Source organism: Dipodomys ordii, unplaced genomic scaffold (assembly GCF_000151885.1).
Source record: "Dipodomys ordii isolate 6190 unplaced genomic scaffold, Dord_2.0 Scaffold56, whole genome shotgun sequence".
Lineage (NCBI taxonomy): Eukaryota > Metazoa > Chordata > Mammalia > Rodentia > Heteromyidae > Dipodomys > Dipodomys ordii.
In genome coordinates this window covers 3377284-3404194 of record NW_012267272.1, presented here as the reverse complement: position 1 = coordinate 3404194, position 26911 = coordinate 3377284, and the positions used below count along the sequence as shown (strand labels likewise).

At 48.8% G+C, this 26911-nt stretch overlaps 1 protein-coding gene across 1 annotated transcript; it reads left to right on the top strand.

The window, feature by feature from the left end:
* Nucleotides 1-317: 317 nt before the first annotated feature.
* On the top strand, nt 318-26236 carry Wdr91 (WD repeat domain 91). The gene is made up of 15 exons (XM_013021718.1): nt 318-459; nt 1975-2154; nt 3016-3223; nt 5239-5321; nt 6838-6968; nt 8888-9053; nt 14635-14790; nt 16358-16551; nt 17140-17290; nt 18903-18997; nt 19128-19296; nt 22908-23016; nt 23581-23693; nt 24858-25055; nt 25549-26236. Exons 1-15 carry the CDS (start codon nt 337-339, stop codon nt 25711-25713), a joined length of 2241 nt encoding a protein of 746 aa, XP_012877172.1. The 5' UTR covers nt 318-336; the 3' UTR covers nt 25714-26236.
* The last annotated feature ends 675 nt before the right edge of the window (nt 26237-26911 follow it).

Genomic DNA, 26911 nt, shown 5'->3' with positions numbered 1-26911 from the left:
TACTTGACTGGGATGGGAGCTACACTGGGATGACAAAGCCAGCACCAGCGTTGCCTGAAACCTACCCCGACCCTTCCAGGCGCCCCCACTGGGCGGGCGGGAGGGCGTGGCCACCCGCTCAGGTTGGGCGTATCCAGAGAGGCAGGAGGCGGGGCCCCGTCCAGGCAGGGGCGGGGTAGAAGGAGGGGGCCCGGCCTGGGGGTGGGACCTGCGGTTTGGTAGGCTAGCCACCGCGTGACGTACTTGGAGCGCGCGCCAGGCCCCGCCCTGTTCTGTGCAGGCCCCGCCCCCCGTCGCTGGCTGTCGCGGTCCTCCGAGCTGCTGGCGCGCACCGCGATGGCGGAGGCGGTGGAGCGCACCGACGAGCTGGTCCGGGAGTACTTGCTCTTCCGCGGCTTCACGCACACTCTGCGGCAGCTGGACGCCGAGATCAAGGCGGACAAGGAGAAGGGGTTCCGGGTGAGGGCCCGGCGGGCGTGGCGCGGGTGAAGCGGTCCCGGGGAGCCCGGGAGCGGGTCTCCTCCCCCTCCCCCAGCCCTGCCCTCCGAGGCTGGGCGACGCTGGGGGGAAGCGGGGCCCGAGACACCCCGCGCCTGGCCCCGGCTCGGCCCCGGCTTGGCCGAGGAGGCGCTGAGGCCCCGAGGTGGCCGTGACTTGCTAGAAATTGCTCAGCCTGTCAGGAGCCTTGGGGCCCAGGCGCCCTGCCTCCGGGGCTCCGTTCTCCCCCGCCCGGCCTCGCAGCGGGGGCTGCCTGGGGGGTGGCCGGCGTGGCGACCCAGTTGTAAGAGGCAAGATGGGGTAGATGGTTGAGTTCTGGTCGGAGGAGAACTGTTCCAAGGGTTTGCATCCCGGGGCTGCAGGAGCGAAGGGCTGTGCGTCCCCTATGCTGGCTGGGTTCAAGTGTCTGTGGTGGTGGTTTAAAAAAAATAGCCTTGTCAGAGACCCTTTGGCAATGTTGATTTTGCTTCAGCACGTTTAGGAATACTTAATTTGCACGTTTTAAAACACACGTCTCCTGAGATTTTTAGTTGAGCGGTACTTGGAATTTCATTTTTCTTCCTTCCTTTCTTTCTTCTTCTTCTTTTTTAAACTTGGAATTTCTGTGCTTGTGATTTGAATGTGCTGAATTGAATTGGTGTTGGCAGAGCTTGTGAGTTAGCAGGAAGGGAAGGCGTGAATTAGGAGATCTAGCTTCTTGCTTGGAGGAGAAGGTTACTGGTTACTTGGTAAAAGCCAATCATTTCAGTACCCTTACTGCCTTTTTGGTTGAATTGGTAGGTCCAAGTAGGTTGGATCTGGAACCAGATCTCTTGCTTCCTGGGCCAGAGGGGTGTGTGTGTGTATGTGTCTTGCTGGGTTAAAGACTCAGAGCCTGGGCGCTTTCCCTGAGCTTTTTTGCTCAAAGCTAGTGCTCTACTACTTGAGCCACAGTTCCACTTCCAGCTTTTTGGTGGTTAATTGGAGATAAGAGTGTAACACATAACTGCCTGAGCTAGCTTTGAACCTCAGTTCTCAGATTTCAGCCTCCCAGCCACCAGAGGCGTTTTTTTTGGCGGGTCGTGGGGCCTGAACTCAGCCTGGGCACTGTCCCTCATCTCTTCAACTCAAGGCTAGTGCTCTACCACTTGAGCCACAGTGCCACTTCCAGCTTTTTGTGCTTATGTGGTGCTGAGGAATCGAACCCAGGGCCACATGCATGCAAGGCAAGCACTCTACCACTGAGCCACCTTCCCAGCCCCTGCGAGAGGCTTTTTATACCTGAAATTTCCATACTTGTTAAGAGTGTCAAGCCATATATCTTGCATCAGAAAAACATGTGTGATGTTGATATGTTTCGAAAATTTTATAGATTTGCCACCTTCAAAGTTTTCTGACATCCAGAAACCATAGTAAATGCACAAAACCGTATTCTATGGAGAGAGGGAGAATTCGCTCTTCCTCCTCACCTTCTCCAGCGCTGCCTCCTCTCTCTAGGTGGACAAGATTGTGGACCAGCTACAGCAGTTAATGCAGCTGTATGACTTGGCTGCCCTTCGGGATTACTGGAGCTACCTGGAACGACGGCTCTTCAGCCGCTTGGAAGATATCTATAGACCCACCATCAGCAAGCTGAAAACCAGCCTCTTCCGCTTTTATCTTGTCTACACAATCCAGGTACTTGTTGATTCAGTGATTCTGTGACCTTTAGTGGCGAGAGCTCTTTAACCCAGAAAGAGATTTTGTTCTAATCTTTAGGCAGGATTCTGTATGTTACTGTGGGAAAGAAAAGAACAGCCACTGTGCAGATTATTTCTATTTTCCTGCTTTCTCTGTCCCTTCACACTATCTGTGGATCATCTGATTTCTTGTCCTCCTTCCTGTTCCCCCCTTATGAGTAATAAAGATTATAGCTATATAAATATATATTTATATAGTGTATAAATGCATTATCTATAATACAGGTATTATAAATATAGAGAAGTACTGAGAAATAAATTGAAATATATAGAATCTAATATATAGAATAGAAAGTTCGAATAATAAAGATTATACTGATTTTGGAGGCAGAAGTCAGGTGATTTGAGCATTAAGTAAGGATTAGTTTTCAGGATGGCATTATGTCTTTAGGACCACAGTTTTAAACAGCTTTGAAGTTATACAATCCTTGACTTTTCTCAAGTGGTAGATCCTGTCTTGTCAAGTGTCCAAGTGTCCAAAGTGTGTCTCCCTGGCAGTGATGAAGTCTGTGGACTTCTGCTTCTCCCCACTCCTTGCTACCTTCTTTATTCTTATTTTTTAAAAATGTTACTATAAAGGCGATGAACAGAGTGATTACAGTTATACAAGTAAGTTAAAGAATACATTTCTTTTTGGACAATGTCACTCCTTTCCTTGCTCTCTGTTTTTTTTTTTTTTTTACCTCCCATCTCTACCCACAAATGGTATAGTTCATTTTCAACATAGTGTCCAGTGAGTACCACTGCTGCATTTGTCCACCCTTCATCCCTCCTTGCTGCCTTCTTTGTGTCTTTACAGACCAACAGAAATGACAAAGCTCAGGAGTTCTTTGCGAAGCAGGCCACAGAGCTCCAGAACCAGGCCGAGTGGAAAGATTGGTTTGTCCTGCCCTTCTTGCCATCTCCAGACACCAACCCCACTTTTGCTACCTACTTTTCTCGACAGTGGGCAGACACCTTCATTGTGTCCCTGCACAACTTCCTGAGCGTCCTGTTTCAGTGCATGCATATCCTTTCTGCTCTCTGGGGCTGCAAGCTCAGTCTGGGGCATCCAGACAGTGGGATCAGTAGCCAGTGCTCACAGTACAGCCATGTCCTTAACGAAATGTCTGAGGCTCAATCACTTGACATATTTCATGGGGTGATAAGGGTGGAAAATTGTGGTTATTATTGTCAGGAGGTCAGCTTAGAAATCTTAGTTCTGATGTAGGTTCTGCTAAGGAAGTAGCTGACGTGTGGGTAGAGTTGTTGGCAGCAGCAGGGATGCTAGCACCTGGCTTTGTCAGTGGGCATGGAGGTGGTGTGGTGTGTGGCGAGGGTGGGAGAAGGCAGTTGCTTCTTGGTGGAATACAGCAGGCTTGAGAGTACTCTCTGTGCAGGTCTTGTGTCTCTGGGGGATATCGAATGCCTTTGCTGGGGTTTGGTAGCAGACGAGAACACTTCTAGCTTTGGAACTTGCTGCCTGAGTTAGTATCACTGGGACAATGACTCCAGTGTTTCTGAAAACAGAGAAACTTTAAAAATGTTCATGTAGGCACGAGAGCTAGAGACAGAGCGAGAGAGGGAGGCAGGGAGGGAATGAGGAATGGAGAGAGAGAGAATGAGAGAAAAAGAGAGAGAAAGAGAGAGAATGAGAACACAAGAGAATAAGTGCATATAACAACTTAGTCTATCAAGTGTACCATTTTGTTCTGAGGCCCAGGCATGCCTTGTTGTTTACGCTCCTAGGCTAGAAATGGAGGAATCTAGGGGGGGGGGGGGAGAAGGGAATCTTGTTTGAATGGGCCTAGCTGAGGAAGCACTGATAAGTTTGGGCATTGTAGAGACCTACCCACTGGAGGCCATTTTGGCCTCTGAAAGGAACATTGTTTGGGTTCCTGTCTTTGCTTTTTCCTTTCACACTATGGGTGAGCCTGAATATTGTCCTTCCCAGCTGTGCCTTTCTCCTCTCGTGCTGCATTTCCATCCTTGTGAAGGAAGGGCTTTGTGAAGAAGTGAGCAGGACAGGGTGGCGTGACTACCCGGGTTTTCCTAGGGCAGTGAGCTGCGAGCTAGGTCATGCACACGTGATCTGCAGTCAACTTCCCCAGGCCTGAGATCTTGCCTCCGTGGTGGTGCTCCTGACTGAAGCTGTGTAGGGTGGCCAGGAAAGACCAACACTCTGATCTAAAACATGAGTGTTTATGGGGTGTTGTGTGGTTGTGTAGTCTGCAGAATGCTTTTTTTGTTGTTGTTGTTATTCTGGTACTGGGGCTCTCGGCTTTTCCCTCTCAAGACTAGAGCCACAGCTCTACTTCCAGCTTTTTTTTTTTTTTGTCAGGGGGCTTGAACTCTGGGCCTGAGAGCTGTCCCTGAGTTCTTCAGCTCAAGATAATTGCTCTACCACTTGAGCCACAGTGCCACTTCTGGTTTTCTGGTGGTTAATTGGAGATAAGACTCTCAGACTTTCCTGCCTGGGCTGGCTTTGAATCACGATCCTCATATCTCAGCTTCCGAGTAGCTAAGATTACAGCTATAGGCCACCAGTGCCTGGCTTCCTTTCAGCTTTTTGCTGGCTCATTACAGATAAGAGTCTCATAGACTTTTCTGCACAGGCTGGCTTCAAACCATGATCCTCCGATCTCAGCCTCCTGAGTCACCAGGATTATAGGTGTGTGCCACCAATACCTGTCCAGAATGCTTTCTTGACTCCATCTAAGCCTTTGGTGGGGAGAATTTGACCTGGGAAGAGGAAAATCTAGTGGCTGATCCTGCTTCCAAGGTTATTTTTAGCCAAGTGCTTGCCTTGACCTTGGCTAGTGGTCTATGAAGCCCACTGAATAGTAGCTCTTTATGGCCACCATTGGAGAAATGAAGCAGGCTGCTCTGGAGTGGCAGACCAGAGGGAGACTTTCATTTCCACAGCACCAGTTCTGTCTTCTGTTCCTTGTATGTTTCTATTCAAGTGTTTGCTGCTACTTCAAGGATTTGAGAAGGACTTTTAACTGCTCTCACATAAGGCTTATTCTTTAACTTTGTGCACCAGTTCCCGTGATCCTGAACTTTGATGCAGAGTTCCAGAGGACCAATCAGGTTCAAGAAGAAAATGAAGTCCTGCGTCAGAAGGTTTGTTCAGGGCAGGCTCACTCCCTGGAAGCTGGGAAGCACTTCTGCTTTTGGGGTGTGGAATTGGGTAGCATCAATGGAGGGTTGGTTAAATATAGAACAGCTGAACTGTCTTAGATGAAAGTGAGTCACCAGAAAGTCAGTATTGGGGATACATTCATGTTGTAAATGCCTTTGTGCTGCATAAGCAATGTAGCAACAGGAATAAATTGGTAAGAAGAAAAAGATGATTGTGTAGCTCACTTGCATCTCACCCATTTTTCTGTGTACTTGTTTTTTTCAGTCTTTCCCCTGATAGAGCCCAATATTTACTGTGTACTACCCTGGTGTAATATAATTGTTTCTATGTAGCTACGTGTTTCTCTTGCTTGATAAAACAGTAGATCCAGGGTGTCCATGCTTGCTTCTATCATATGTTCTTTGAGACATTACCCTGCCCTGAAATGGAGTTGAGGTCAGAAAAAGGAAGCTTATAAGCATAGGTTTGGGGGTTATGATTCTTAGAATTTGGGTATGTATGCATAAGAATAGCTTTCTTTTTTTTCCTTTCTTTCTTTCTTTCTTTCTTTTTTTTTTTTTTGCTTACTGACCATCTGATTCTTTTGTTTGTTTGTTTGTTTTTTGTCAGTTGTGGGCCTGAACTCTGGGCCCAGGTACTGTCCCTCAGCTCTTCAGCTCAAGGCTAGGGCTCTACCACTTGAACCACAGCACCACTTCTGGCTTTTTCTGCTTATGTGGTGCTGGAATCAAACCAAGGGCCTCATGCATGCTAGGCAAGCACTCTACCACTGAGCCAACTTCCCAGCCTCCCATCTGATATCTTTTTAAAAGATTAGCTTCAAGTAGTTGTACAGAAGGAATCAAATATATGTGTAGTTTTTTTCACAAAATGTTAAAGATTTGATGTCATTAAATTTTTTTTTTATGCTAGGCACTGGTGGCTTCCACCTAGAAACCTAGCTACTAAGGAGACTGAGATCTGAGAATCATGGCTCTTAGCCAACACAGGCAGGAAAATCTTGTGAGACTCTTATCTCCAGTTAACCACCAAAAAGCAGGAAGTAGATGTGGCACAAGTGGTAGAATGCCAGCCTTGAGTGAAAAAGCTAAAGAACATTGCCCATGCCCCAAGTTCAAGCTCAAGTACTGGCACAAAGAGAAAAAAAAGTTCTTTCTATGTGAGTTGTAAAGACTGACTATAGATTATCAAGAGCAAAGCACGATGGAGCCACTTTTTCTTGGCAAATTCTGGAAGATACTAGCCAAGTAGTAAAAAGGAAAGAAATCAAATGATAAAAAGATCAAAACAGTGGGGTTTGCATAGGTCAGGGCTTTTGACGTCCTTGATTTGCTCTAGGCCAGGATCTACTCTGGCTCTTTCATTTTACCATTGTACCCTCAGCAGAAATGGGGGGTGCTTGGAGTTTGGGTTTGGATGTAACACGTTTAGACATCTCCATAGGCAGAAGAAAGGTGAGGTCAGGTTATTGAATAATGGCGCTCCACTCTTCCATAGCTTTTTGCATTGCAAGCTGAAATCCATCGACTGAAGAAGGAGGAACAGCAGCCTGAAGAGGAAGAGACCCTGGTCCAACACAAATTGCCTCCTTATGTCTCCAGTATGGACCGCCTTGGGGACTCTGAGCTGTGAGTGCACGAGGGCTGGCCTCTGCTCCCTCTTTCTGCTTTCTGTGCTCTCTGTAGGGCCTGAGCTTCCCCCTGACCAGGCCTCACCCTGACCTTCTACCCACTAAGAGAGATGTGCCAGAGAGCCCTTTGGAACCCTTGCCTTTGCTTCAGTTTTTTTTTTTATTAGTAAACTCCTTTGTGAGTTGTTCTTAACTGTTAAGCCTGTGTGTCTTCCTGAGGGCCAGGCGAACGCACAGCTGTGACAGGAGCCTGCATTTCCAGATGTGCATAGCCAGGACCAATAGAATATATCTGTTATGGTAAAGTCTTAAGAAATTTTTGTGTATTGGGAGGAATATCTCAATATAGAAGGCTATAAGAGCATTTAAGGGGATGCATTCTTCAAGAGAAGCATGTTACTCAAGGTTTAAACAGTTTAAACAGTAAAATAGATAAGCTGGGCTCTGGTGGTTTATATCCGTACCCCTAGCTACTGTGGATCTGAGGCTCACAGTTTGAAGCCAACATGGTTAGGAAAGTCCATGAGACTCTTTATCTCCAATTAACCAGCAAAAAATTGTACGTGGAACAATGGCTCAAGTGCCAACCTTGAGTGACAAAGCTAAGGGACAGTGCCCCGGCCCTAAGTTCAAGTCCCCTGTACCAGCACATATGTGTGCATACACACACACACACACACACACACACACACACATACACACACAGAAGTAAGAGCAACCTAAGGACAATAATAATAGCACTTGAAGAAATAGAAGCACAGACAGGTGACACAATTGATGACTTGCAAAAAGAGTACAAATCCAGGTGTAGGAGCCAAGTATGTTGAAATTACTCTAGTTTTAGCCAGCTGGGCAGAGTGGCCCATGCGTGTAATCCTAGCCGTTCAGAAAGCAGAGATAGGATCATGAGCTCAAGGCCAACCTGGGGGAAGGTAGGAAGACAGTATCTCAAAAGCAAAATACAAACAAAAAGCGTAGTAGTGTGGCTCAAGTGGTACAATACTTGCCTAACATACATGAAGCTCAATCTCCAGTTAAAAACAAAACCAAAGATTATCAACAAAAACAGTAGCAGAAGTCCTGACTTAGTTTCATGGTCAGCACCTTCTAATGGAAATAGGCTGCTTGCTAAAGATGAAAAATTTAGACTTTTAAAAGATATGTTTTTTTTCCTTTCCTTCTTCTGTTTTTTGTTGTTGTTGTTGTTGTTTTGTTTTTGCTGCTCCTAGGGCTTGAACTCAGGCCCTGGGCACCGTCCCTGAGCTTCTTTTGCTCCAGACTAGCACTCTACCACTTGAGCCACAGCTCTACTTCTGGCTTTTATGACAATTTATTAGAGACAAGAGTCTCACAAACTTTGCTGTACCACCTGGCTTTGAACTGTGATCCTCAGATCACAGCCTCCTTAGTAATTAGAATTACAGGCGTAAGCCGTGGGCACCCAGCTAAAAGCTACATTTTTGTTTTATTTTTGAAAACATAAGAACAAATTTTATTTTAGTGATGTGTTTCAGTAGCCCAGTATATGGGAACTTTGAACATGGGATGAATGGAAACAAAACGTGATGGGCTGTCCTACACTTTTTTCCATGCTAAATCTTAGAGTTCCAGTGTGTCTTACCCCCAGCATATTTCCTTGTGGGGGAACCACAGTCATGAACTCAGTAGCACGTGTGGCCTCTGGCCACAGACAAGGCAGCTCTCGGCTTTACTGGTGTCTTCAGTGAAGAACCACAGACATCTGTGTTGGGTCAGATAAGGCTCCAGCTCCCTTTGTATGTAACTAAGGGCAATTCCCAGGCAGCAGAACCTAGCTAAAGCCCCAGTCACTAAACTCGTTCATAGCTCAGGACTCCACATTCTTGGATGCCCCACCTCGCTCCAGCCCATAATCCTGTGATGTTTCTGCTTGGCCAGAGCCATGGTATGCAGCCAGAGGACCACCTCGCTCTCCCAGTCACCCCGAGTGGGCTTCCTGTCCTCACTACTGCCTCAGAGTAAGAAGAGCCCCTCAAGGTTGTCGCCTGCCCAAGGCCCTGCTCAGGCTCAGAGCTCGGCCAGGAAAGAGACCTTCAGTGGCCAGGTAAGCACCAGTCCTGGCTTCCTTAACAGCTTCCAGGACGTCTCTGGCATCTGCCTGTCATGTACCTCTCTGCTAGCACCAAGTTCTTGGATGTGCTCTGTGATGTTAAATTCATTCCTCATTCCTTTTTTTTTGGGGTCTGGTCGTGGGCCTGAACTCTGGGCCTGGGCGCTGTCCCTCAGCTCTTCAGCTCAAGGCTAGCACTCTACCACTTGAGCCACAGTGCCACTTCTGGCTCTTTTCTTTTTGCTTATGTGGTGCTGAGGAATCGAACCGAGGGCCTCATGCATGCAAGGCAAGCGCTCTGCCACTAAGCCACCTTCCCAGCCTCTCCTCATTCCCTTTCTTCCTCCTTCCCCTCCTTTCTCCCCACAGACCAGGGATAGCTGCAGGGTGAGACTAGACCTGACTGTTGGAGGAAGTAGGCAAACAGGAGGCAAATCCACCTAATGAGTCCACCCCCATGTTCTGCCCAGCTCAGCAGAGCCTGGTGCTGAGGCAGTGGGCAGATTTGGACATGCTGATGCAGTGACCTCAGGCCTGGATCCCGAATGACTGCTGTCCTCTGACTGACTCTGAGCTTCTGTGCCAACTTTCAGATGTCCTTCACACCCTGCTGAGTAGATGATGACAAGAAGTCATCATCTCTTATCTTCCTGTCAACTCATGGGGATTATGGCTGTTTGAATGGTTTTAGAGTGAATTCTAGTGACTGAGATTTTCAGTTTTGGGTGACCTAAACAAGGGCTTGGCTATAGTGTAAGTTAAGAGGTACCTGTTAGGCTCAGTGGCTCATACCTATAATCCCAGCTTCTTGAGAAGCTGAGATTGGGAGGATTGAGGTATGTATGGTGGGTGCACCTGTCATTCCAGCTATGATGGGAAGTGTAATATAGAAAGTGAGACCCTCTCTCAAAAGCCAGAGCACAAAGGTCTGGTGGTATTATGGCTCAAGCAGTAGAATGCCTGTGTAGCAAGTGTGAGGCCCTTAATTGAAGCCCCAGTTACCTCTAAATTCATGTACATCACCTATAAGCTGGTATTTGCTGATTCAGCATAGAAATGTTAGTATTTTTCACTTTCATATTAGATCCCAAGAGGATTTCTTTGAGTCCAGCTTAAGTCCCAAATAGGCCAGATGTTGAGTCACGTTCCTAGGAGAGGTGATCAGAACTCATTGCTTTCAGAAATGCCTGCAGGGCGAAAGTTTAACAGACCCAGAGTTAGCCTCTTGCTTGTCTTTGAATGATGTTTATTAGCTACCAATGAAGTAAGTTGCCATAGTCCGTGCCTTCCTCTTACCTTGGCTTGAGTTGCACATGATATAGTGATTTGGGACAGTCCTCAGTACCTGGGGAGCTAGGAGTCTGCCCCAGACAGCCACTGAAATGTGAGGGTTAGCAGTGTTGATCTGGAGCTGCAGAGCAGGGCAGCAGGTAAGTCAGGCCACGGTCTCTGGGCTCAGGCTGCTTTATGCTCAGCTCTGGTTCCTTGTGTATTGTTTGAACTCACTTCTTCCATTAGCTTGGGAGAGTTGATAATTGGAAAGGAATAATGGAGTCCATAGAAGAGCCCTTGGTGACTGCTGTGTCTAGCAGATGGCAAACAGCCCTCAGTAAATTTCAGTAGAAGGTGGATTCCAGAAGGATCCTGTTTACTTGGTATCTGAGTCTGTTCTGAGACCTCAGTTAATGCAAAATCACTATCCTCTCAGTCTCCACGAAGGCAGAGGAAATTAAAAATCGATCATAGTTACTTATACCACTACTTTTCTTCACATTTATTTGTTTATTTTTAAACTGGTGTTTGAACTCAGGGCTTCATGTTTACTTAGCTTGTTTTCCTGGTTGGTACCCTACCACTTGAGCTACATCTCCAGCCTGACTTTTTGCTGGTTACTTTAGAAACTCATGAGATTTTCCTGCTCAGGCTGGCTTTGAACTGAGATCCTCAGGATATTAGCTTTCTGAGTAGCTAAGATTATAGGTGTGAACCACCAGTGCTAAGCTGAAAATTTCAGTCTTGGAATTGATATTTCAATTCTTTGGAATATAACCAAGTAAAACATGCTGGTTGCGGCTGATCTCTGTCATAGGTAACATTTTATCAGCTGGGCAGATGGTATGCAATGTTGAGTCCCTTGAAATGATATCAAGAAATCCAACGTCACCAACCTGAAGTGAAAGCAAACATTCAAAGAGCGTCTTTGTGGCCTGTGGCCACACTGTATGCTCAGGAACCGTGGTGTCACATGGTGACATTGTTGTGGTATGGGGACTTTTTATGCACTTTACAGACAAAGAATTGCGGTGAAAATGTAGAGTTTGCAGCTAAATGTTCTTTACCTTGTCTTTTAAAAATATGACTGCACAGAGGTTGGGTCACTGTGTGGTATGTTTACACAGCAGAGTTTCCAGTTCCTGAATGGAGACCACAGGTATCTATGCCCTGACAAACTCATGGGCCCAGTCATTTCTTTATTGGCGGTGGTTTAAACTCAGTGCCGATATTTCCAGTGCAGTAACTGAAGTAACTAGTCGTTTTGAGAATCCAGGACATAACAGAATTTTCGAGTGGAAAGGAGAACTAAAGGTCCTCTGGCCCACCGAGCCTAGGAACAGTTCTCTATGATGAGGAGCTCACTGCTTGTTAAAGTGGGGTACATGCTTGTGAGAGCGCTATCAGTAGGAATCTATAATGTCCATTCACTGGTCTTACCTCTCCCTTGTGGGGAAGAGTGTATGTAAGACTTCTTGCATTTTCTATGCCAAGCACTCCATTCTTCTCTCTCCCCAGCTGTTTAACCTCCCATGGCAAATTGTTCATATCCTGGCTGTCCTATTACAATTTCATGTCCAGCCAGGCATTGGCGGCTCGAGTCCATAATCTTTAGCTACTCAGGAGACTGAGATCCGAGCCTCAAGGCTCAAAGGCAAACAATCCACAAGACTCTTCTCTCTGAATAACCAACTGGAATTGGAGTGTTGCTCATGTGCTAGAGTACCAGCTGGGAGCAAAAAAGATGAGCAGAGCAGGAAACCCTGGGTTCAAGCCCCAGTGCCATCAAAAACGAAATCAAACAAAAAGAAAAACTGAAAAAAAATTGATGCCTAAGTTAAGAATTTGAGTGTTCCATTCTAGATTCTTTCTGAACAATGTCAAATGCAGTATGTGGTAGGAACTTCTGTGATTTTGATAATAAACTCTTTGGAATTCAGTATGCACTGAATCTGGTTTGTAAATAAGCTTTGTTTCTCTGTTTGTGTATTAAACACATGTTCTTGTTTTTTCTCTGCGACACCAGAGCCCTTCTTTCTCTGTAAAAGAACATACACGCGCGCTCTCTCTTTCTCTCTATCTCTCTCTATACATATACATATTGCATTTTATTTTTTCCATATAAAATGATTCCTGTTTTTAATATGATTTGTATACAGCATTGAAAATTTCACTTACATCAGCATTTTTGCCTGCTCATATGTCAATTGTATCATTACTAAAATGCTGATAGCATTATTCTTGCAAAAGAATAGGCTATCCATATGAGTGTGGAGGCAAAATTAAACCAAAAGTACCCACAAAAGCCACAGGTTCCAAGTTCTTCTGGGGTCTTGAATCTCAGTAGCTGTGGAAGGCAAGTTATCATGGGTCAAGTCGGGCCTGGCTGCCCGGCCACCGCTCAGCTGTAGTTCTGCACCTTTCATACCTACTGAGGGAGCCGGGCTGACAAGTGGGAATTACCTTATTACAGAGATAAGCTTTAATGGGCTGTCATGTAAAGAAAGCAAAGTGTCCTCATACGTCTGTATTACTCTATTAGTATCAAATTAAGTCTTAGCTCTTGAGACACAGTGGTAAGAGATAGCATCCCCCAGAGCTGACCCTGTGTTGCTCTGCTGGATGGGAATGGGTACCCCCTGCCCAACTTCCTGTTAATTTGTGAGGGTCTGTCTTCTGGAAGGTGCTTCAGGTAAGACCAAATTACTGGGACTTGTTTCCTGTCCTACTTGGATGATTGCCTGCCCAAGAGGCTTTGGAGTCCCTTCTGATATCCACAGGCCACTGAGAATGAATGGGTGTCAACTTATATCTGTCTCCTGAAAGGTGAAAGTAAGACAAGTTACAATCAAGATTGTAACAGGATGATTGCCTGCCCAAGGGGCTTTGGAGTCCCCTGATATCCACAGGCCACTGAGAATGAATGGGTGTCAACTTATATCTGTCTCCTGAAAGGTGAAAGTAAGACAAGTTACAATCAAGATTGTAACAAAAGATACTCAAACCATTGGAATGTTGTATGACTCCAATAGATTTTTATGAGATTTGCCCTTAAAAACTCCAGTCGCTTGTTCATGTTACAAAAAACCATTTAAATTATACACATTTATAGCATGACATAAATGTACCTTAGTATCCTTATGAAAGTGTTTTACAGCACTTCATCAGCTTTTTTATTTTTGGTACTAGTCTTGGGGCTTGAATTCAGGGCCTGGGTGCTGTGCCTTAGCTTTCTTGCTAAAGGCTAGCACTCTACCACTTAAGCCACACTTCCACTCCTGGCTTTTTTTGTTGGTTAATTGGAGATAAGGAAAGTCACAGACTTTCCTTCCTGCGCTGGCTTTGAACCTTGATCTTCAGATCTCAGTTTCCTGAGTAGCTAGGATTATAGGTATGAGCCAGTGGCCCCCGGCCTTTAATCCATAATTATTTTTCATGATTGCTCCTCTTCCTTAGGACTGCCTTGGCGACAGCTGAAGGAGAAGGCTGTCTTCAGTTCTTTCTTTTTTAATTGTCTTGGCAGTGTTGGGATTTTGAATTCAGGAACTTGTGCTTATAAGCAAGCGAGCACTCTACAGTTTGAGCCATAGGTCCAACCTCTCTTTCTGTTCTTTAGGCAGGAACTAAAAGGTTATTTTTTGTCTATGGCTCTTCTGGCTTAAATTACCCTATTATTTAAAGGCACTTCTTAATTGATTGCAATGTCTTTTGTTAGCACCTGTATGTGTATGTATATTTTCTTCTTTTGAGACAGGGCCTTATTAGGTAGCTCATACTGGACTTGAACTCACGCTCCTTCTGCCTCAGCCTCCTGAGAGCTAGGATTGCACTTCTGCACCCCGTTTGTGTTTTCATTTTGGCATGATGGTACATTATAGACAACTTCATTGTCATCTTGATTTTGCAGAGACAGGGAGCATTGCCTTTGTACTCCTTACAGCATTTATCCAGTGTTGGAAAGAAGAGGGTGACAAGGTTCTTATTTCCCTGTGCAGCAGGTGCGGAAGCAGGACACCTCTGAGGACCATGGACAGTGTATGCAGGCATCATGGGCCTGCCTACATGTGGTAGATGTAGCACCTCCTGGGCCATGGTGGCCGCATGCCATCTGCATTTTCCACGCTTGTCACTGACACAGCATCTGAGGACGCAGCACGCTCTGGCAGCTGTCTAGCGCAGCCAGGGCGGGCTTTTCCCAGGAGGAGTTGGAGGGCAATACTGTTCCCTGACCCTGCTTCAGGCGGAGGCCTGGATGGTGTCGCTGCCTGGGAAGAGACTTCACAGCTGGCTTCTCATTCCCTAGGCCATCAAAGGGAAGGACCTGGGGCCGGGAGCCAAGGACGGGAAGAGCCTCTTAGGTGCGTCAGCGTCGGAGTCTAGCTGGGCGCAGCAGCGGCAGCGGCGTCTGCAGGACCATGGCAAGGAGAGGAAGGAGCTGTTCTCCACCACCTCCTCCCAGGTACGGAGGGGCCGCGTGGAAGCCTCAGAGGAGCCTTACTTTGCGTCCGAATCCGAGTCCTGCCACTGCCCAGGGTGTGGTCTCACCTCGTTGGTTTTGGCTGTGTGGGGTCCTGTTCCGTCTGCCTTTCTCGAGGCTAGCCTCTGGAAGGGCTCCTGAAGAGGAGTTCTGGGGACCCTCGTGTGCAAGTGCTTCCCTTCGGTCAACTGCATGGCACTTCATGGGCCCTGAGCTTGGTCTGTTTCATCCAGAGTCATCCTGCTTTGCTGGCTCAAGAGTTCCTTTCCCTGACTCCATCTGCGCTGCAGTTGTGGGGTGCTGTCCTGACAGTCATGTGCCCACTCGGTGAGAGGCTCTGGCCACACCCAAGCCAAGGGGCACACAGGGCCAGGGGTGCACATTCTTGGGAGTGTGGTCAAGGTCTGCTCTTCCTGGCAACCTGAATTATTTCTCTTATGGCCAAACACTTCAGGTGGAAGCAGAAATCCAGGGGATTACTGGTTCACCTTCTTGACCACTTAGCTCCTTAGTGGGGCTTTTAACTGTTTTTGTGTTGGTACTGGCTCTTGAACTCAGTGCCTGGGCACTAACCCTTAGCTTTTTTGCTCAAGGCTGGTGCTCTACCCCTTGAGCCACATACCCACTTCCAGCTTTTTAGTGGTTAATTGGAGGTAAGAGTTTCCTTCCTGGGCTGGCTTTGAAGCAGGATCCTCAGATCTCAGTCTCTCAAACAGCTAGGATTACAGGCGTGGGCAGCCAGCACCCATCTTTTTGACTGTTTTAAAGGCCATTTTAGCAGAGGGAAGTCCAGCAGTGATCCCAGGGTAGTGACAATAGACCCTGAAGGCTTTGCTCTGCAGGTGGAGCTGCTTCTGTATGGAGTGCAGCCACAGACCCCTTAGATCTGAGGCCCGCCTGTTTCTTACTATTGAGCCACTGTTCCTGCTGACCTGGGTCCCTAGGGGGAGGCCTGTGATGCACACAGACCATTTGTGTTGACTGATACTTTAGATATCCAGCCACTGTAGATCCTGTTATGCTCAGTTCTCTCTCCATGTGCGGCCAGTGGCCTCAGTTTCTCAGTCTTCTTGATTCCAGGAGGACACTGGCTGGAATGGGTGCTCTGTCAGGTCTGAGGTGATCTCCAACAGCCCTGGCTTGGCACCTTGAGTTTGACTCTCTGGGACTCTGCCTGCCTGGGACCTGGGGCAGGATGTTAGCTTTTGCTTTCAGTCTTGGTTTGCATATCAGCACCACATATGACTGTGGAGAGTAAAACTATGAGCACTCAGTGCCCCTTATCCCAGGCCTGGCCTGTCAAGGCAGGGTGTGTCCTGAGTCCCCTCAGCTGTGATAGGGTGCGTGGGCCTGGGCCCCCTCTCCCTCTGCAGGCCTGTGACGGGCAGAGGCCCCTGGAAGGGCCTGCTCCTGGGGCAGTTACCCTACTTTGCCCGGGCGAGCTGAGTCCAGCCCTCAAATCTCAGATCTGCCCTCTGGGATCTGTGTGACCAAGTCTCCCAGTGTCGATCCCATCCCAACGGACTGATCTCTGCTTTGCTGGCCACAGGGTGCAGAGAAGAAGCCGGAAGCCAGTGGCCCGGAGGCTGAGTCCTGTCTGGAGCTCCACATGGAGCCAGTAGAGCCGCTGGCACGGGTGGCCATGGTGGGCCCTGAGGGCGGAGGAGGCCGTCCGGAGCAGCCCTTTATCGTGCTGGGCCAGGAGGAGTATGGGGAGCATCACTCATCCATCATGCATTGCAGGTGGGCGGGGCCAGGGAAGCCTCAAGAGCACGGGGAAGGATGGTGGGTGGTTCCCTAGAAGGGTCAGAGAGGGTTGGGTAGCTGCCTCTGAATCTTACTCAAACCTCCCATGGCAGTGGTCCATTCCTGCCCTTATAAATTCTGTATTGCTTAGTTTTAGGAACAACTTAACGCTTTGTGTTAGCCCTACAGCTCACGTAATTTTAATGTGCTTTATGTTGCTGCTTTTAGGGAAACACCATAAAAATGAATTTGTAAATGTGGTAGGGATGTGGCGTTCCAGAACAAATCCTTGCAGAATGAGGCCTGGGGGGGGGGGTGGAGGGGAGGGTGCTTGCTGTTGCTGTTAAGCCCCAGGTGCTCTGGTCCTTGGGCAGCTCCCGATCCCAGATCGCAGGTGCTCTGAGGGCTGGGTCTGTGTGTGAATCTTGCCATGGGGTACCACAGAGTCAGTGCATGAATAGCATTTCTTGAATAAATGAATACTTTCGAAGCAGTCTGTATTTAGCTTTTGGGTGTAGACCTTTTGGGACTGGCTGAAGATGAATGAGGCCAGGATAGTAACCCTTCTCTTTTCCCTCTTCTCAGAGTGGATTGCTCCGGAAGGAGGGTCGCCAGCTTAGATGTGGATGGGGTCATCAAAGTGTGGTCCTTCAACCCCATCATGCAGACCAAAGCGTCCTCCATTTCCAAGTCACCACTCCTCTCTCTGGAATGGGCCACCAAGCGGGACAGGCTGGTGAGCAATGCTTTGTCTGCAGGCCTAGCACTGTGGTCCATGTTGGAGAATCCTCCCATGGCTCTTCTTAGGCCTAGCAGAGGCAGCTAAACCAACCCTTCCTTCATCTTCATCCCTGTGGATCTGGAGACCATGCATCCAGGACTGGTCCAGCAGACTCCTTTTAGGGTGGCAGTGCAGTTGCTGGGTTAAGGAGAATTGAAATGAGCCCACAGGGGACCTCAGTAGGGCAGAGGGATTCATCCTATCTGTGCTTATCTGTCTCAGACCTCCAGGCTTCCTGTCCCCCTACCCATCTGTTTATGTTTCTTTCTTCTTTTCTTTTTTCTCCCTGGTCCTGGGGCTTGAACTCAGGGCCTGGCCATTGTCTCTGAGCCTCTTTGTGCTCAAGGCTAGCACTCTACTACTTGAGCTACGGCACCACTTCTGGCTTTTTCTGAGTAGTTACTGGAGATAAGAGTCTCATGGACTTTCCTCCCCTGGCTAGCTTTGAACTGCTGTCCTCAGATCTCAGCTGCCTGAGTAGTTAGGATTACAGGTATGTACTACCAGCACCCGATTTCTTTTTCTCTCTCCTTCCTTCCTTCCTTCCTTCCTTCCTTCCTTCCTTCCTTCCTTCCTTCCTTCCTTCCGCTCTCTCTCTCTCTCTCTCTTTCTTTCTTTTCTTCTTTCACTTATCCTGGGGCTTGAACTCAGGGCCTGGGTGCTCTCCCTGAGATTTTGTACTCAAGGCTAGCACTCTACCACTTGAGCCATAGCTCCATTTCTAGTTTTTTGTTGCCTGGCTGTCTCTGAACTACAGTCCTCTTATCTCGGCCTCCCAAGTAGCTAGGATTACAGGAGTGAGCCACCAGCACCCAGCTCTTTCTTGTTCTCTTTCTCTCTTGTCAGTCTGTCTTTTTTTGGCGGGGAGGGGGTGGTATTGGGGTTTCAACTCAAGGCTTGATACTTGCTAGGCGGGTGCTGTACTACTTGAGCCAGTCCTCCAGACCTTTTTGCTTTAGTTTATGAGCAGGCTTCCCTAGACTACAACCCTCCTATTTTTCTTCCTTCACAGCTAGGATCATAGGCATGACTACCCTGCCTAGCTTTTATTGGCTGAGATTTAGCCTTGTGAACTCTCCTGGACTGGTCTTGAGTCTGTAGCCTCTTGAGCTCTTCCTCTGGAATAGCTAGGATTACAGGGTTTAACCATTGTGCTTATCTCTGTTTCTTTTTTTTTAATTTAATTTAATTTTATTTGTGAACATACTGTACAGAGGAGTTACAATTACATGGGCAGGATAATGCGTACATTTCTTACCAAGCATTGCAGCCTCCTCCTTTGTTTACCCTTCACATCCCTTCCCAGCCTCCCCCCTCCCCCCCCAATCCCAATCCTTCTCCTTCCCCCCCTCTTCCCCCCCCCAATCTCTGTTTCTGACCTAACTCTTAGGCCAGTTTTGATGGTTTTATGTTGTTTTAAAGTGTAGCCAGATTTCCCGACTGCCTTTGTTCAGGGCCTACCCCTTCTGTCAGCCTAGTCTCCTTCCTCCCTCAGAGGGCCGGCCTCTTTCCTCCAGCCCTCCTGACTCCTGCACTAACCTTCCTGCCCCTGCCCCTTTATTTGCAGCTCTTGTTGGGCAGTGGTGTGGGGACAGTGCGTCTTTATGACACAGAAGCCAAGAAGAACCTCTGTGAAATCAACATCGACGATGATATGCCCAGGTGAGCTGGCGCTCCCCTTCCCATGGTCAAGGCTGAAGGCTTCTGCGGCAGTTCTTCAGGACCCCGCCCCCCTCCCCCCCCCGCCCCCGGGGCAGAAGATGGCCTGACCCTGGGCCCTTGTACATTGCAGAATCCTGTCTCTTGCGTGCAGCCCCAATGGGGCCTCTTTCGTGTGTTCGGCCGCAGCTCCGAGCCTCACTTCCCAGGTGGACTCCTCCGCCCCGGACATCGGCAGCAAGGGCATGAACCAGGTTCCTGGCAAGCTGCTGTTGTGGGACACGAAAACCATGAAGCAGCAGGTACAGGGCCTGCCCTGGGGGGGGCGTCTGCACTACCTTAGGTTTCTATCCAGTCTCTTCCTCTCTGCCTTAGAGTCTGCAGATTTTCAATACATCTTCAGATTTTAAAATGTTGAAAAGTATTGTACTCAGCCCGGCCTGGCAGATTGTGAACCACTGAAGAAGTCACTCCGATTTGAGCCTTGACATCTGGTCACCCAGAAATGAAGTGTCTTCCCACGCCCTTCCCTTCTCTGCTCACACCAAAGCTGCTGTCAGGCCCACTCCCGCCAAGCCCCGTGGTGACCTCTGCCCGCCCTCCTCCCTTCCGTTCTTCCAGTCCCTCTTCCTTTTTGCTACCTCACTCTTCTCTGTCACTTGTAATCTTACGTTTACTTGTGAGTTTCACAGTTGTCATTTAATGTGGAATATGTACAAAAGGATATTGACATCCTAGGCATAAGGAGAGGAAAGGCAGTAAAAGGAGCACCTAGTGTAAAAATAGCACATTGCCTTTTCTTTATGATCTTGGATACCCTTCCTTCCACACAGATGCTGACTGGACTAAATAATAATAATAATAATAACAATAATAATAATGTGACAGTACTTTAAAGATTATTATCACATTAATATATATCCACAGCAACAGTTTTTGTTTTGCATTCCCTGACTATATGAGCGGAATCATAGTATATGAATCTTTCTAGAATCTTATGGTTGAAAACTAATCTATCTCCTAACTGTGTCTTGGTCTTCTCTTCTGGCTGCTTTGCTGAAACAGAATTTCACTCTCAGTGGAACTGGCCTTTCTTCCTTTGCTGTGATTTTTCTCTGGCTGCTTTAAAAACAAAAAATACCAATGCTGGTGCTTGAGCTCTAGGCTTGGGTGCTGTCCTTAATTTTTTCACTTAAGGTGCTGCTCGACCACTGGAGCCATAGCTTCACTTCTGGCTTTTTAATGTTTAGTTGGAGATAAAGTCTCACATACTTTCCTGCCTGGGCTGGCTTCAAACTGTGATCTTCAGATTTCAGTCTCCTCTGTACCTAGGATTACAGGTGTGAGCCATCAGCACCTGGCTCTGATTGCTTTTAAGATTAAAAAAAATTATCTTTAAGTAGTTGTACAAAGGGGTTACCATTCAACATGTCAGTTTCTAAGTGCAATGCATCTTTATCAGTATTAATTGTTTCATCATTCCCTCAACACCCAGCCCTTCTAACTCCACCCCTCCTCCTAGTTTCCTAGGCTATGCGTTGGATTTTATGACTGTATTCTCCCCTCACCCTTATCCCCTTTTCATTCAGTCTACCTACCCTCCTCCTCTTGACTTCCCCCATGTTTTGAAAATCTTATTTTAGTTTCTGGGGTTGGATTTTCTGTTTTTTAAGTTAAAACAATTTTAAAAAACACACCTTCTAGCTTGACTTTGTTGAGTTTTTTTGAATCAGAGAATTGATGTCTTTGTTTAGTTTTGGAAAATTCTTAGTCATTATTTTTTCCATTGTTTAATTTTCTGTTATCTCTTGCCTTCTGGGTGAGATCTGAATTCGAGCATTTCCTCTTTTTTGTTTCACTTTGCTGCATTCATGATGATAATTCCTTCGCTCTGTTGGTTCACTGGTTCCTTCTCTGAGTAACCTGCTGCTAACCTATCTGTTAGGGTGTTCATTTCAGTTACTGTATTTCTCATTTTTAGAAGCCCCAACTAAGCTGGTTTCAGCTTTGTTCTTCTAGTCTCACATTCTTACCCATAGTTTCACTTCCTCTTATTTTGTTGAACTACTGATTGTGGTCATTGTGTATTGTGTCTCATAATTTCTTTTGGCCGTTTCTATGGGTACTTTCTCCTCTTACCCTACCTCTTTGTCTTAGGGATTTCCGTGTGGGCTCATGATCCAGGACCTTTAGCCTTGAGAATAATTTGAGGCTTGGGATATAGGACATTTTTCTGAAAAAGATTTATACTCATTTGTGTCAGGTACCTGTGTGTGTGTGTGTGTGTGTGTGTGTGTGTGTGTGTGTGTTAGCTCATTTGTGTCAGGTACCTGTGTGTGTGTGTGTGTGTGTGTGTGTGTGTGTGTGTGTGTGAGCTCCTGGCAGCTGTACAGACACTTCTCTGCCTGAGGTTCCTCAGACAACATGAGGATAGTGAATTTGTTTATAAACCCATATAGGAGGGAGTTTATGCTAATACATTTGCAGAGTGGTTAGAGTTTATGCTAATACATTTGCAGAGTGGTTAGGTTTCTAGTATCCCTTTCTGTGAAGTAGATTTAGATTTATTCCTGGTGTATTTGTGCATGGAGGACATAGCTCTTTGGAGTCCCAGCAATGTGTGGAGATCTATTTTCCTTATCCTGGTCTTGCACAGGTTGGGCTTTTCTCCTCCTCTTCCTCCTCCCCCTCCTCCCCTTCTTCCTCCTCCTTTTCATCCCCCTCCTCCCTTCACCTCTACTTCCTCTTCCTCCTCCCCTTCCTCCTCTTCCTCCTCCCTTTCCCCCGTTCTTTCCGTGCTGGTCCTAGTGCTCGAACCCAGGGCCTCCCTTGCTTAGCTTTTTCACTTAAGTCTGATGCTCTACCACTTGAGCCACAACTCTACTTCCAGATTTTTGCTGGTTAAATAGAGATGAGAGTCCCAGACTGGCTTTGAACATTGATCCTCAGATCTCAGCCTCCTAAGTAGCTAGGATTACAGATGTGAGCCACTCCTGAGGACTTTAGCTTTCTGAGTTCTTAATGGCTCCCAGAATAAGAATTCAGGTCATCTGTATTTGATTAGTGTCCCTGGTGAAAGCCAGCTTTGGAGTCCACTGGTCTGTGAGAATCTTGCTTTGCCCTCCTTTTTGTTCTCAAAGGACTCCTCTATTTGCTAGTTCAGTACTGGGCAAGTGTATAAAAGAACACCATGTCATATTCTAGCTTACATTTTGAGCCCCAAAGTCTGCTATTGTTTGCTCAGTATTGGAATCCATAGGAGACCTCAAGTTGTTGGAGGTGGTTTGTTAGTGCCTGCATTTCCAGGATTTCTGTGGGAAGGGATTGGAGCACCCATGCATGGGAGCTGTGCATGATCAGCTTCTGTTACTCAGGGCTGCCTGTCAGGATGAAGTGGTAGTCCCTGTTGGCAAGTGAGCATACTGTGTTCTTAGCATGGGTGGCTAAGAGATGGATTATTCATCTTAGTGTGAAGAGCGAGATGTCAACAGCAACCTCCCCTCTCAAAAGAGCATAGTTAAGAGCCAGGCACTGGTGGCTCACACCTGTAATCCTAGCTAGTCAGGAGGTTTTAGGATTACAGTTTGGAGTCAGCCTGGGTAGAAAAGTCCATGAGACTTGTTTCCAGTTGATCAGCAAAAAGCTGGAAGTTGAGTTTCCAGCTCAAGTGGTAGAGCATCATACTTGAGCAACAAAAGCTAAGAGACAGTGCCCTGAATCCCAGTTCCAGTACTGGTGTGGCACACGCGCATGCACGCGTGCATGTGCACACACACATGATAGTGCAGTCAAGCATGAATTGGGCAGAATCATCTTTCTAGAAGTAGAACAGGAAGGAAGGACCCCGCAGAGTGCCTGTAGCTGTGTCGCTGGCTGCAGCCCGCTCACTTGTGCTTCCCCTTGGTTTTCATAGCTCCAGTTCTCCCTGGAGCCCGAGCCCATCGCCATCAACTGTACAGCCTTCAATCACAATGGGAACCTGCTGGTCACAGGCGCAGCAGATGGTGTCATCCGCTTGTTTGGTACGCGCGTGCATGCTGGCCGGCCTGGTCCCCTCTTTAAGTGGGCCCCCGCAGTAGAAGCTTTCACAAAAGCCTGCTTTAAACGCATGGACTAGATCTTAACTTCAACCAAGGTTTTCAGAACACCCAGCACAATCCACCTGTACCTGCTTAGCGTCAGTAGACGTGGCAGGTTTAGGTTTAGGAGCTCCGCTGTCCTTGGGTCTAGAGCTTTTCCATCGAGTCCTGGTCACCTATGTGGGATGTGAAGGATGCAGAGTAACGCTGTCTTGCTCCTTTGCTGTGGGCGTCTCCTTTTCCTCTGTCCCCAGGGTCTGAGTTAGGATAAGGCCACTGAATCTATTAAAGGAACCTTCTAAAGGCCTTGTAGGAAGGACTGTTATTTATCTTGCAGAATTATGGGGTTCCTCACTTTTGACCCAATGACAGCTGCTGCTTCTGCAGCTTAGGAGTAGCAGCCCTTGAGCAGGGCCAGCGGTGGGGTCCAGTGGAGGGGCTCCTGCTGTGGGTGGGTGGGTGGATGCCTTCAGGCGTAGCCAACCTTAGTCGCATTCCCTGCCTCAGACATGCAGCAGCACGAGTGCGCCATGAGCTGGAGGGCCCACGGCGGGGAGGTCTACTCCGTGGAGTTCAGCTGTGACGAGAATGCCGTGTACAGCATCGGCGAGGACGGCAAGGTGAGTGAGCGAGGGCGGGGACATGGCGGCAGCTGTGCCCGGGGCTCAGCTCTCCCGTGGAAGGGAATGCGTGTTCTTCTAGTTGCTTCAGAAGTGGCTCGTCATGGCTCCGTAATGGGTTAGGCTCTGTGGTGGCTTTGGGGCCACCCTCGGATGCCTAGAGTTGGATGAGGCACCAGGACCAGCTTCCCAGAAGCAGACAGGCCCAAGCAGAGTCCACAGAAGGAACAAGGGCGGCCCGTTCCCCAGCCAGTCATGGAGATGCACTTTGTAGATGGCCTCGGTGCAGGGTGCTAGGGAGTGGCCATGGCAGGGGCCCTGCGAGAGGAGCTGGGCGGGCCACTAACCACCTGCAGTCTCCACCAAACACTGCAGTGACAGGGTCAGCTCTTTTGTGGTGGTGGTGGTGGTGATGGTCGCTTGGGGTTTTCCCAGAGACCTCAAGCTCCTGGTCTCAGGCAGTCCTCCTGTCTCAGGAGGTGGTGATGCCAGCATGTGGGAGGCCGGTGCAGGAGGAACACGGATTTGAGTCTTGCCAGAGTTATAGAATGAATGCCAATCTAATTGAGACCTTGTATCCAAAGGAGGAGGAAGAGGTAGAAAGAGAAGAGGAAGAAGAGGAGACTGTAGGAAAGGGTTTTTAAGTTGAAGCTCGATTTCTGTTAAATGGGTGGGATTCCCAAGGAAAAGCTGATGATGCTGAGCAGCCCACCTGCCCTGGGGACCGTATGCATGGCGCAGTGCCTGGAGCCAGAGTCAGCGGTGGACATCTGTCCTCTGCTTCGCTCCTGGGTTGGAACCATCTCATTGGGTTCTGACGGATGGTAACAGCAGCAGTGTCCCTCGAAGTTTCCCCTGCCTGAGAGCAGGAGTCCACACGCTGTCACTTCCTCTCTCAGAGGGGAGGGGAAGGGTTGGACTTTGTGAGAATGTTGTAGAGTTTTCTCCCACTGTTTTGGCAAAAGGTAGAACTTCAGGGTGGCCTATGGACATCACGCTGCCCCATTTATCTGCCTTTGAAGCAGAAGGAGGCAGGTCACCCCCCCTCCCACCCCCTGCCCGCCCTGCCCCAGCTTCTGCTCTGCTCTGGGTGGGCCTGGCACCGGCCCCAGGCCTGCCCCTGCCCCCGCTGAGGGGGCTCGGGGCTTGTGTCCATGTCTGCAGTTCATTCAGTGGAACATTCACAAGAGTGGCCAGAAGGTGTCAGAGCACGGCCTCCCCGCAGACGCCACGGGCCCCTTTGTGTTGTCCGGCTACAGCGGCTACAAGCAGGTGCAAGTGCCCCGGGGCCGGCTGTTCGCCTTTGATTCGGAGGGCAGTTACATGCTGACGTGCTCTGCCACCGGCGGCGTCATCTACAAGGTAGGTAATGGGGGGGGGCAGAGGGTGGACCCCTAGAGTCAGCTCTGCCTTAGGCAAACGTGGCCAACAGTGGTGAAGCCTGAGACAGACAGACGGGGGCCTGGCGTCTTGCAGGCTGGCAGGGCCAGTTCTCAGCTCCATTAGAGAAGACGGGATTGGGCAGAACATGAGACCCCTGTCCTCCTCTCTGCTGTCCACTTACTGTCCTCAAGGAGATCCCGCCCTTCCTTTCCTGTCCCTGGGTCACAGGAAAATGATGCCTGTTACACAAGACATTACCGAGCAGGAGAGTTGGGGAGCATTAGGCTGGGGGTGGGGGGTAACAGGTCTGAGCTACTAGCATCTAGCCCCCAATTTCGTTGATCTGTGTAAGGATCATTCCATGCAGGCCGCTCAGTGGTGTCTGCTTCCGTTCCCCTGGTCTGTCACCCCAAGTGGATGAATAGGTGTGTTTGTGAGTGGTGTCTAACACTGCTTCCTCGCTCTCTTGTAGCTAGGTGGCGATGAGAAGGTTCTGGAAAGCTGCCTGAGCCTGGGTGGCCACCGCGCTCCCGTGGTCACGGTGGACTGGAGCACGGCCATGGACTGTGGGACGTGCCTCACCGCCTCCATGGACGGCAAGATCAGGATGACCACCCTCTTGGCCCACAAGCGCTGACGGCTCCGCCCGGAGCCACGCCGCGGCGGCAGCATCGTCCTGGGCTGGGAGAGAGATGGGACGGGAGAGCCGCTGAGCCTCCTCCAGACCCCACGTCTTCAGAGAACAACGTGGGGGGGCGGGAGGGGGCTCATCCCTGTCCAGCCGGGCGACTGGAACCGGAGCCTCACATGGCAGTGCCCCCCGGGGGCCCGCGTCCTAACTGGGGTTGTGTTACAAGTGTGCTTTGAAACTATGGGAGGAAAGCTCTGGAAGGAGAAGAAAGAAGAGATGGCTTCTGCGTGGGCCCAGGAGAGATCCACAGTATTTTGTACATATTTGCTCTTCTTTCTTTTCTTTCCTTTTTGTAAAAAGCGAATGCTCTGTGGTCACGTGGTGTCCCTTTCTAGAACGTGTGTATCACTTTGCCCTAGCGACAGTCAGCCATGGGCTCTGACCCAGCTCTTACTCATGGGTCTGGACCACAGATTGGCCTGTGCTTTTGCTGTGGACCCCCCCCCTCCCCCAGTCCAGCGGAGGGTAAGAGTGCATACCTTTGTTACAGAAGCTTCTCAGGATGAGAGCAGGAGAAGACCTCTGTTACTGGCCGCCATCCTATCCCAGGGCTGCTGCCCCAGCATCTCTCATAGGCTGTCCCTGAACGGTGCCTGTCACTGCGCCCTCTGCTGGTGGGTGGGGAGAGAGGGTCAGTGGGCCAGCCAGGTCACTGGAAGGACATGAAAGGTTTTAGGCTCAACTGGGCCTGGACCAGCTACATCCACATCCCTGCCCAAGGTCTGTCCTCCATTCTCGGGCTAGAAGGACCTGGAGGAGACAGGCCTTTCCCTCTGCACCCGCAGCTGGGGCCAGCCTCATGCGGGAGCCTCTAGATGCTCCGAGGCCCATGGCTTCCCACTGAACAAGGACAGCCTTGGTGCCTGTCTAAGGAAGGCCATCGCCACTGTTGCTCAGAATAGTCATTTTAGAGCCGCTGAGCTCCAAACCCATCCTGGAGGACAGGGCTGGAGTAGGGACAACTAGTGACCGACTGAGAGATGCATGAAGGAACTAAGGCCCGGCTCCCTTCCTCCAGGACTGAGGCAAGTGGAGTGTGTGGGTACATGGCCTGATTAGGAGACAAGGGAACACCAGAGGGCCAGAAGTAGTTCCATATTTCTTACCTCTTTCCATGCCTCCACTTATGTGTCCCACTGAAGCA

Excerpts from the sequence above, each read along its gene's own strand:
- Wdr91 (XM_013021718.1), top strand. The coding sequence starts at position 337 with ATGGCGGAGGCGGTGGAGCGCACCGACGAGCTGGTCCGGGAGTACTTG. Across the intron at positions 19,297-22,907 it reads CGAAAACCATGAAGCAGCAG|CTCCAGTTCTCCCTGGAGCC; the intron begins GTACAGGGCCTG and ends TGGTTTTCATAG. Across the intron at positions 23,017-23,580 it reads TGGTGTCATCCGCTTGTTTG|ACATGCAGCAGCACGAGTGC; the intron begins GTACGCGCGTGC and ends TCCCTGCCTCAG.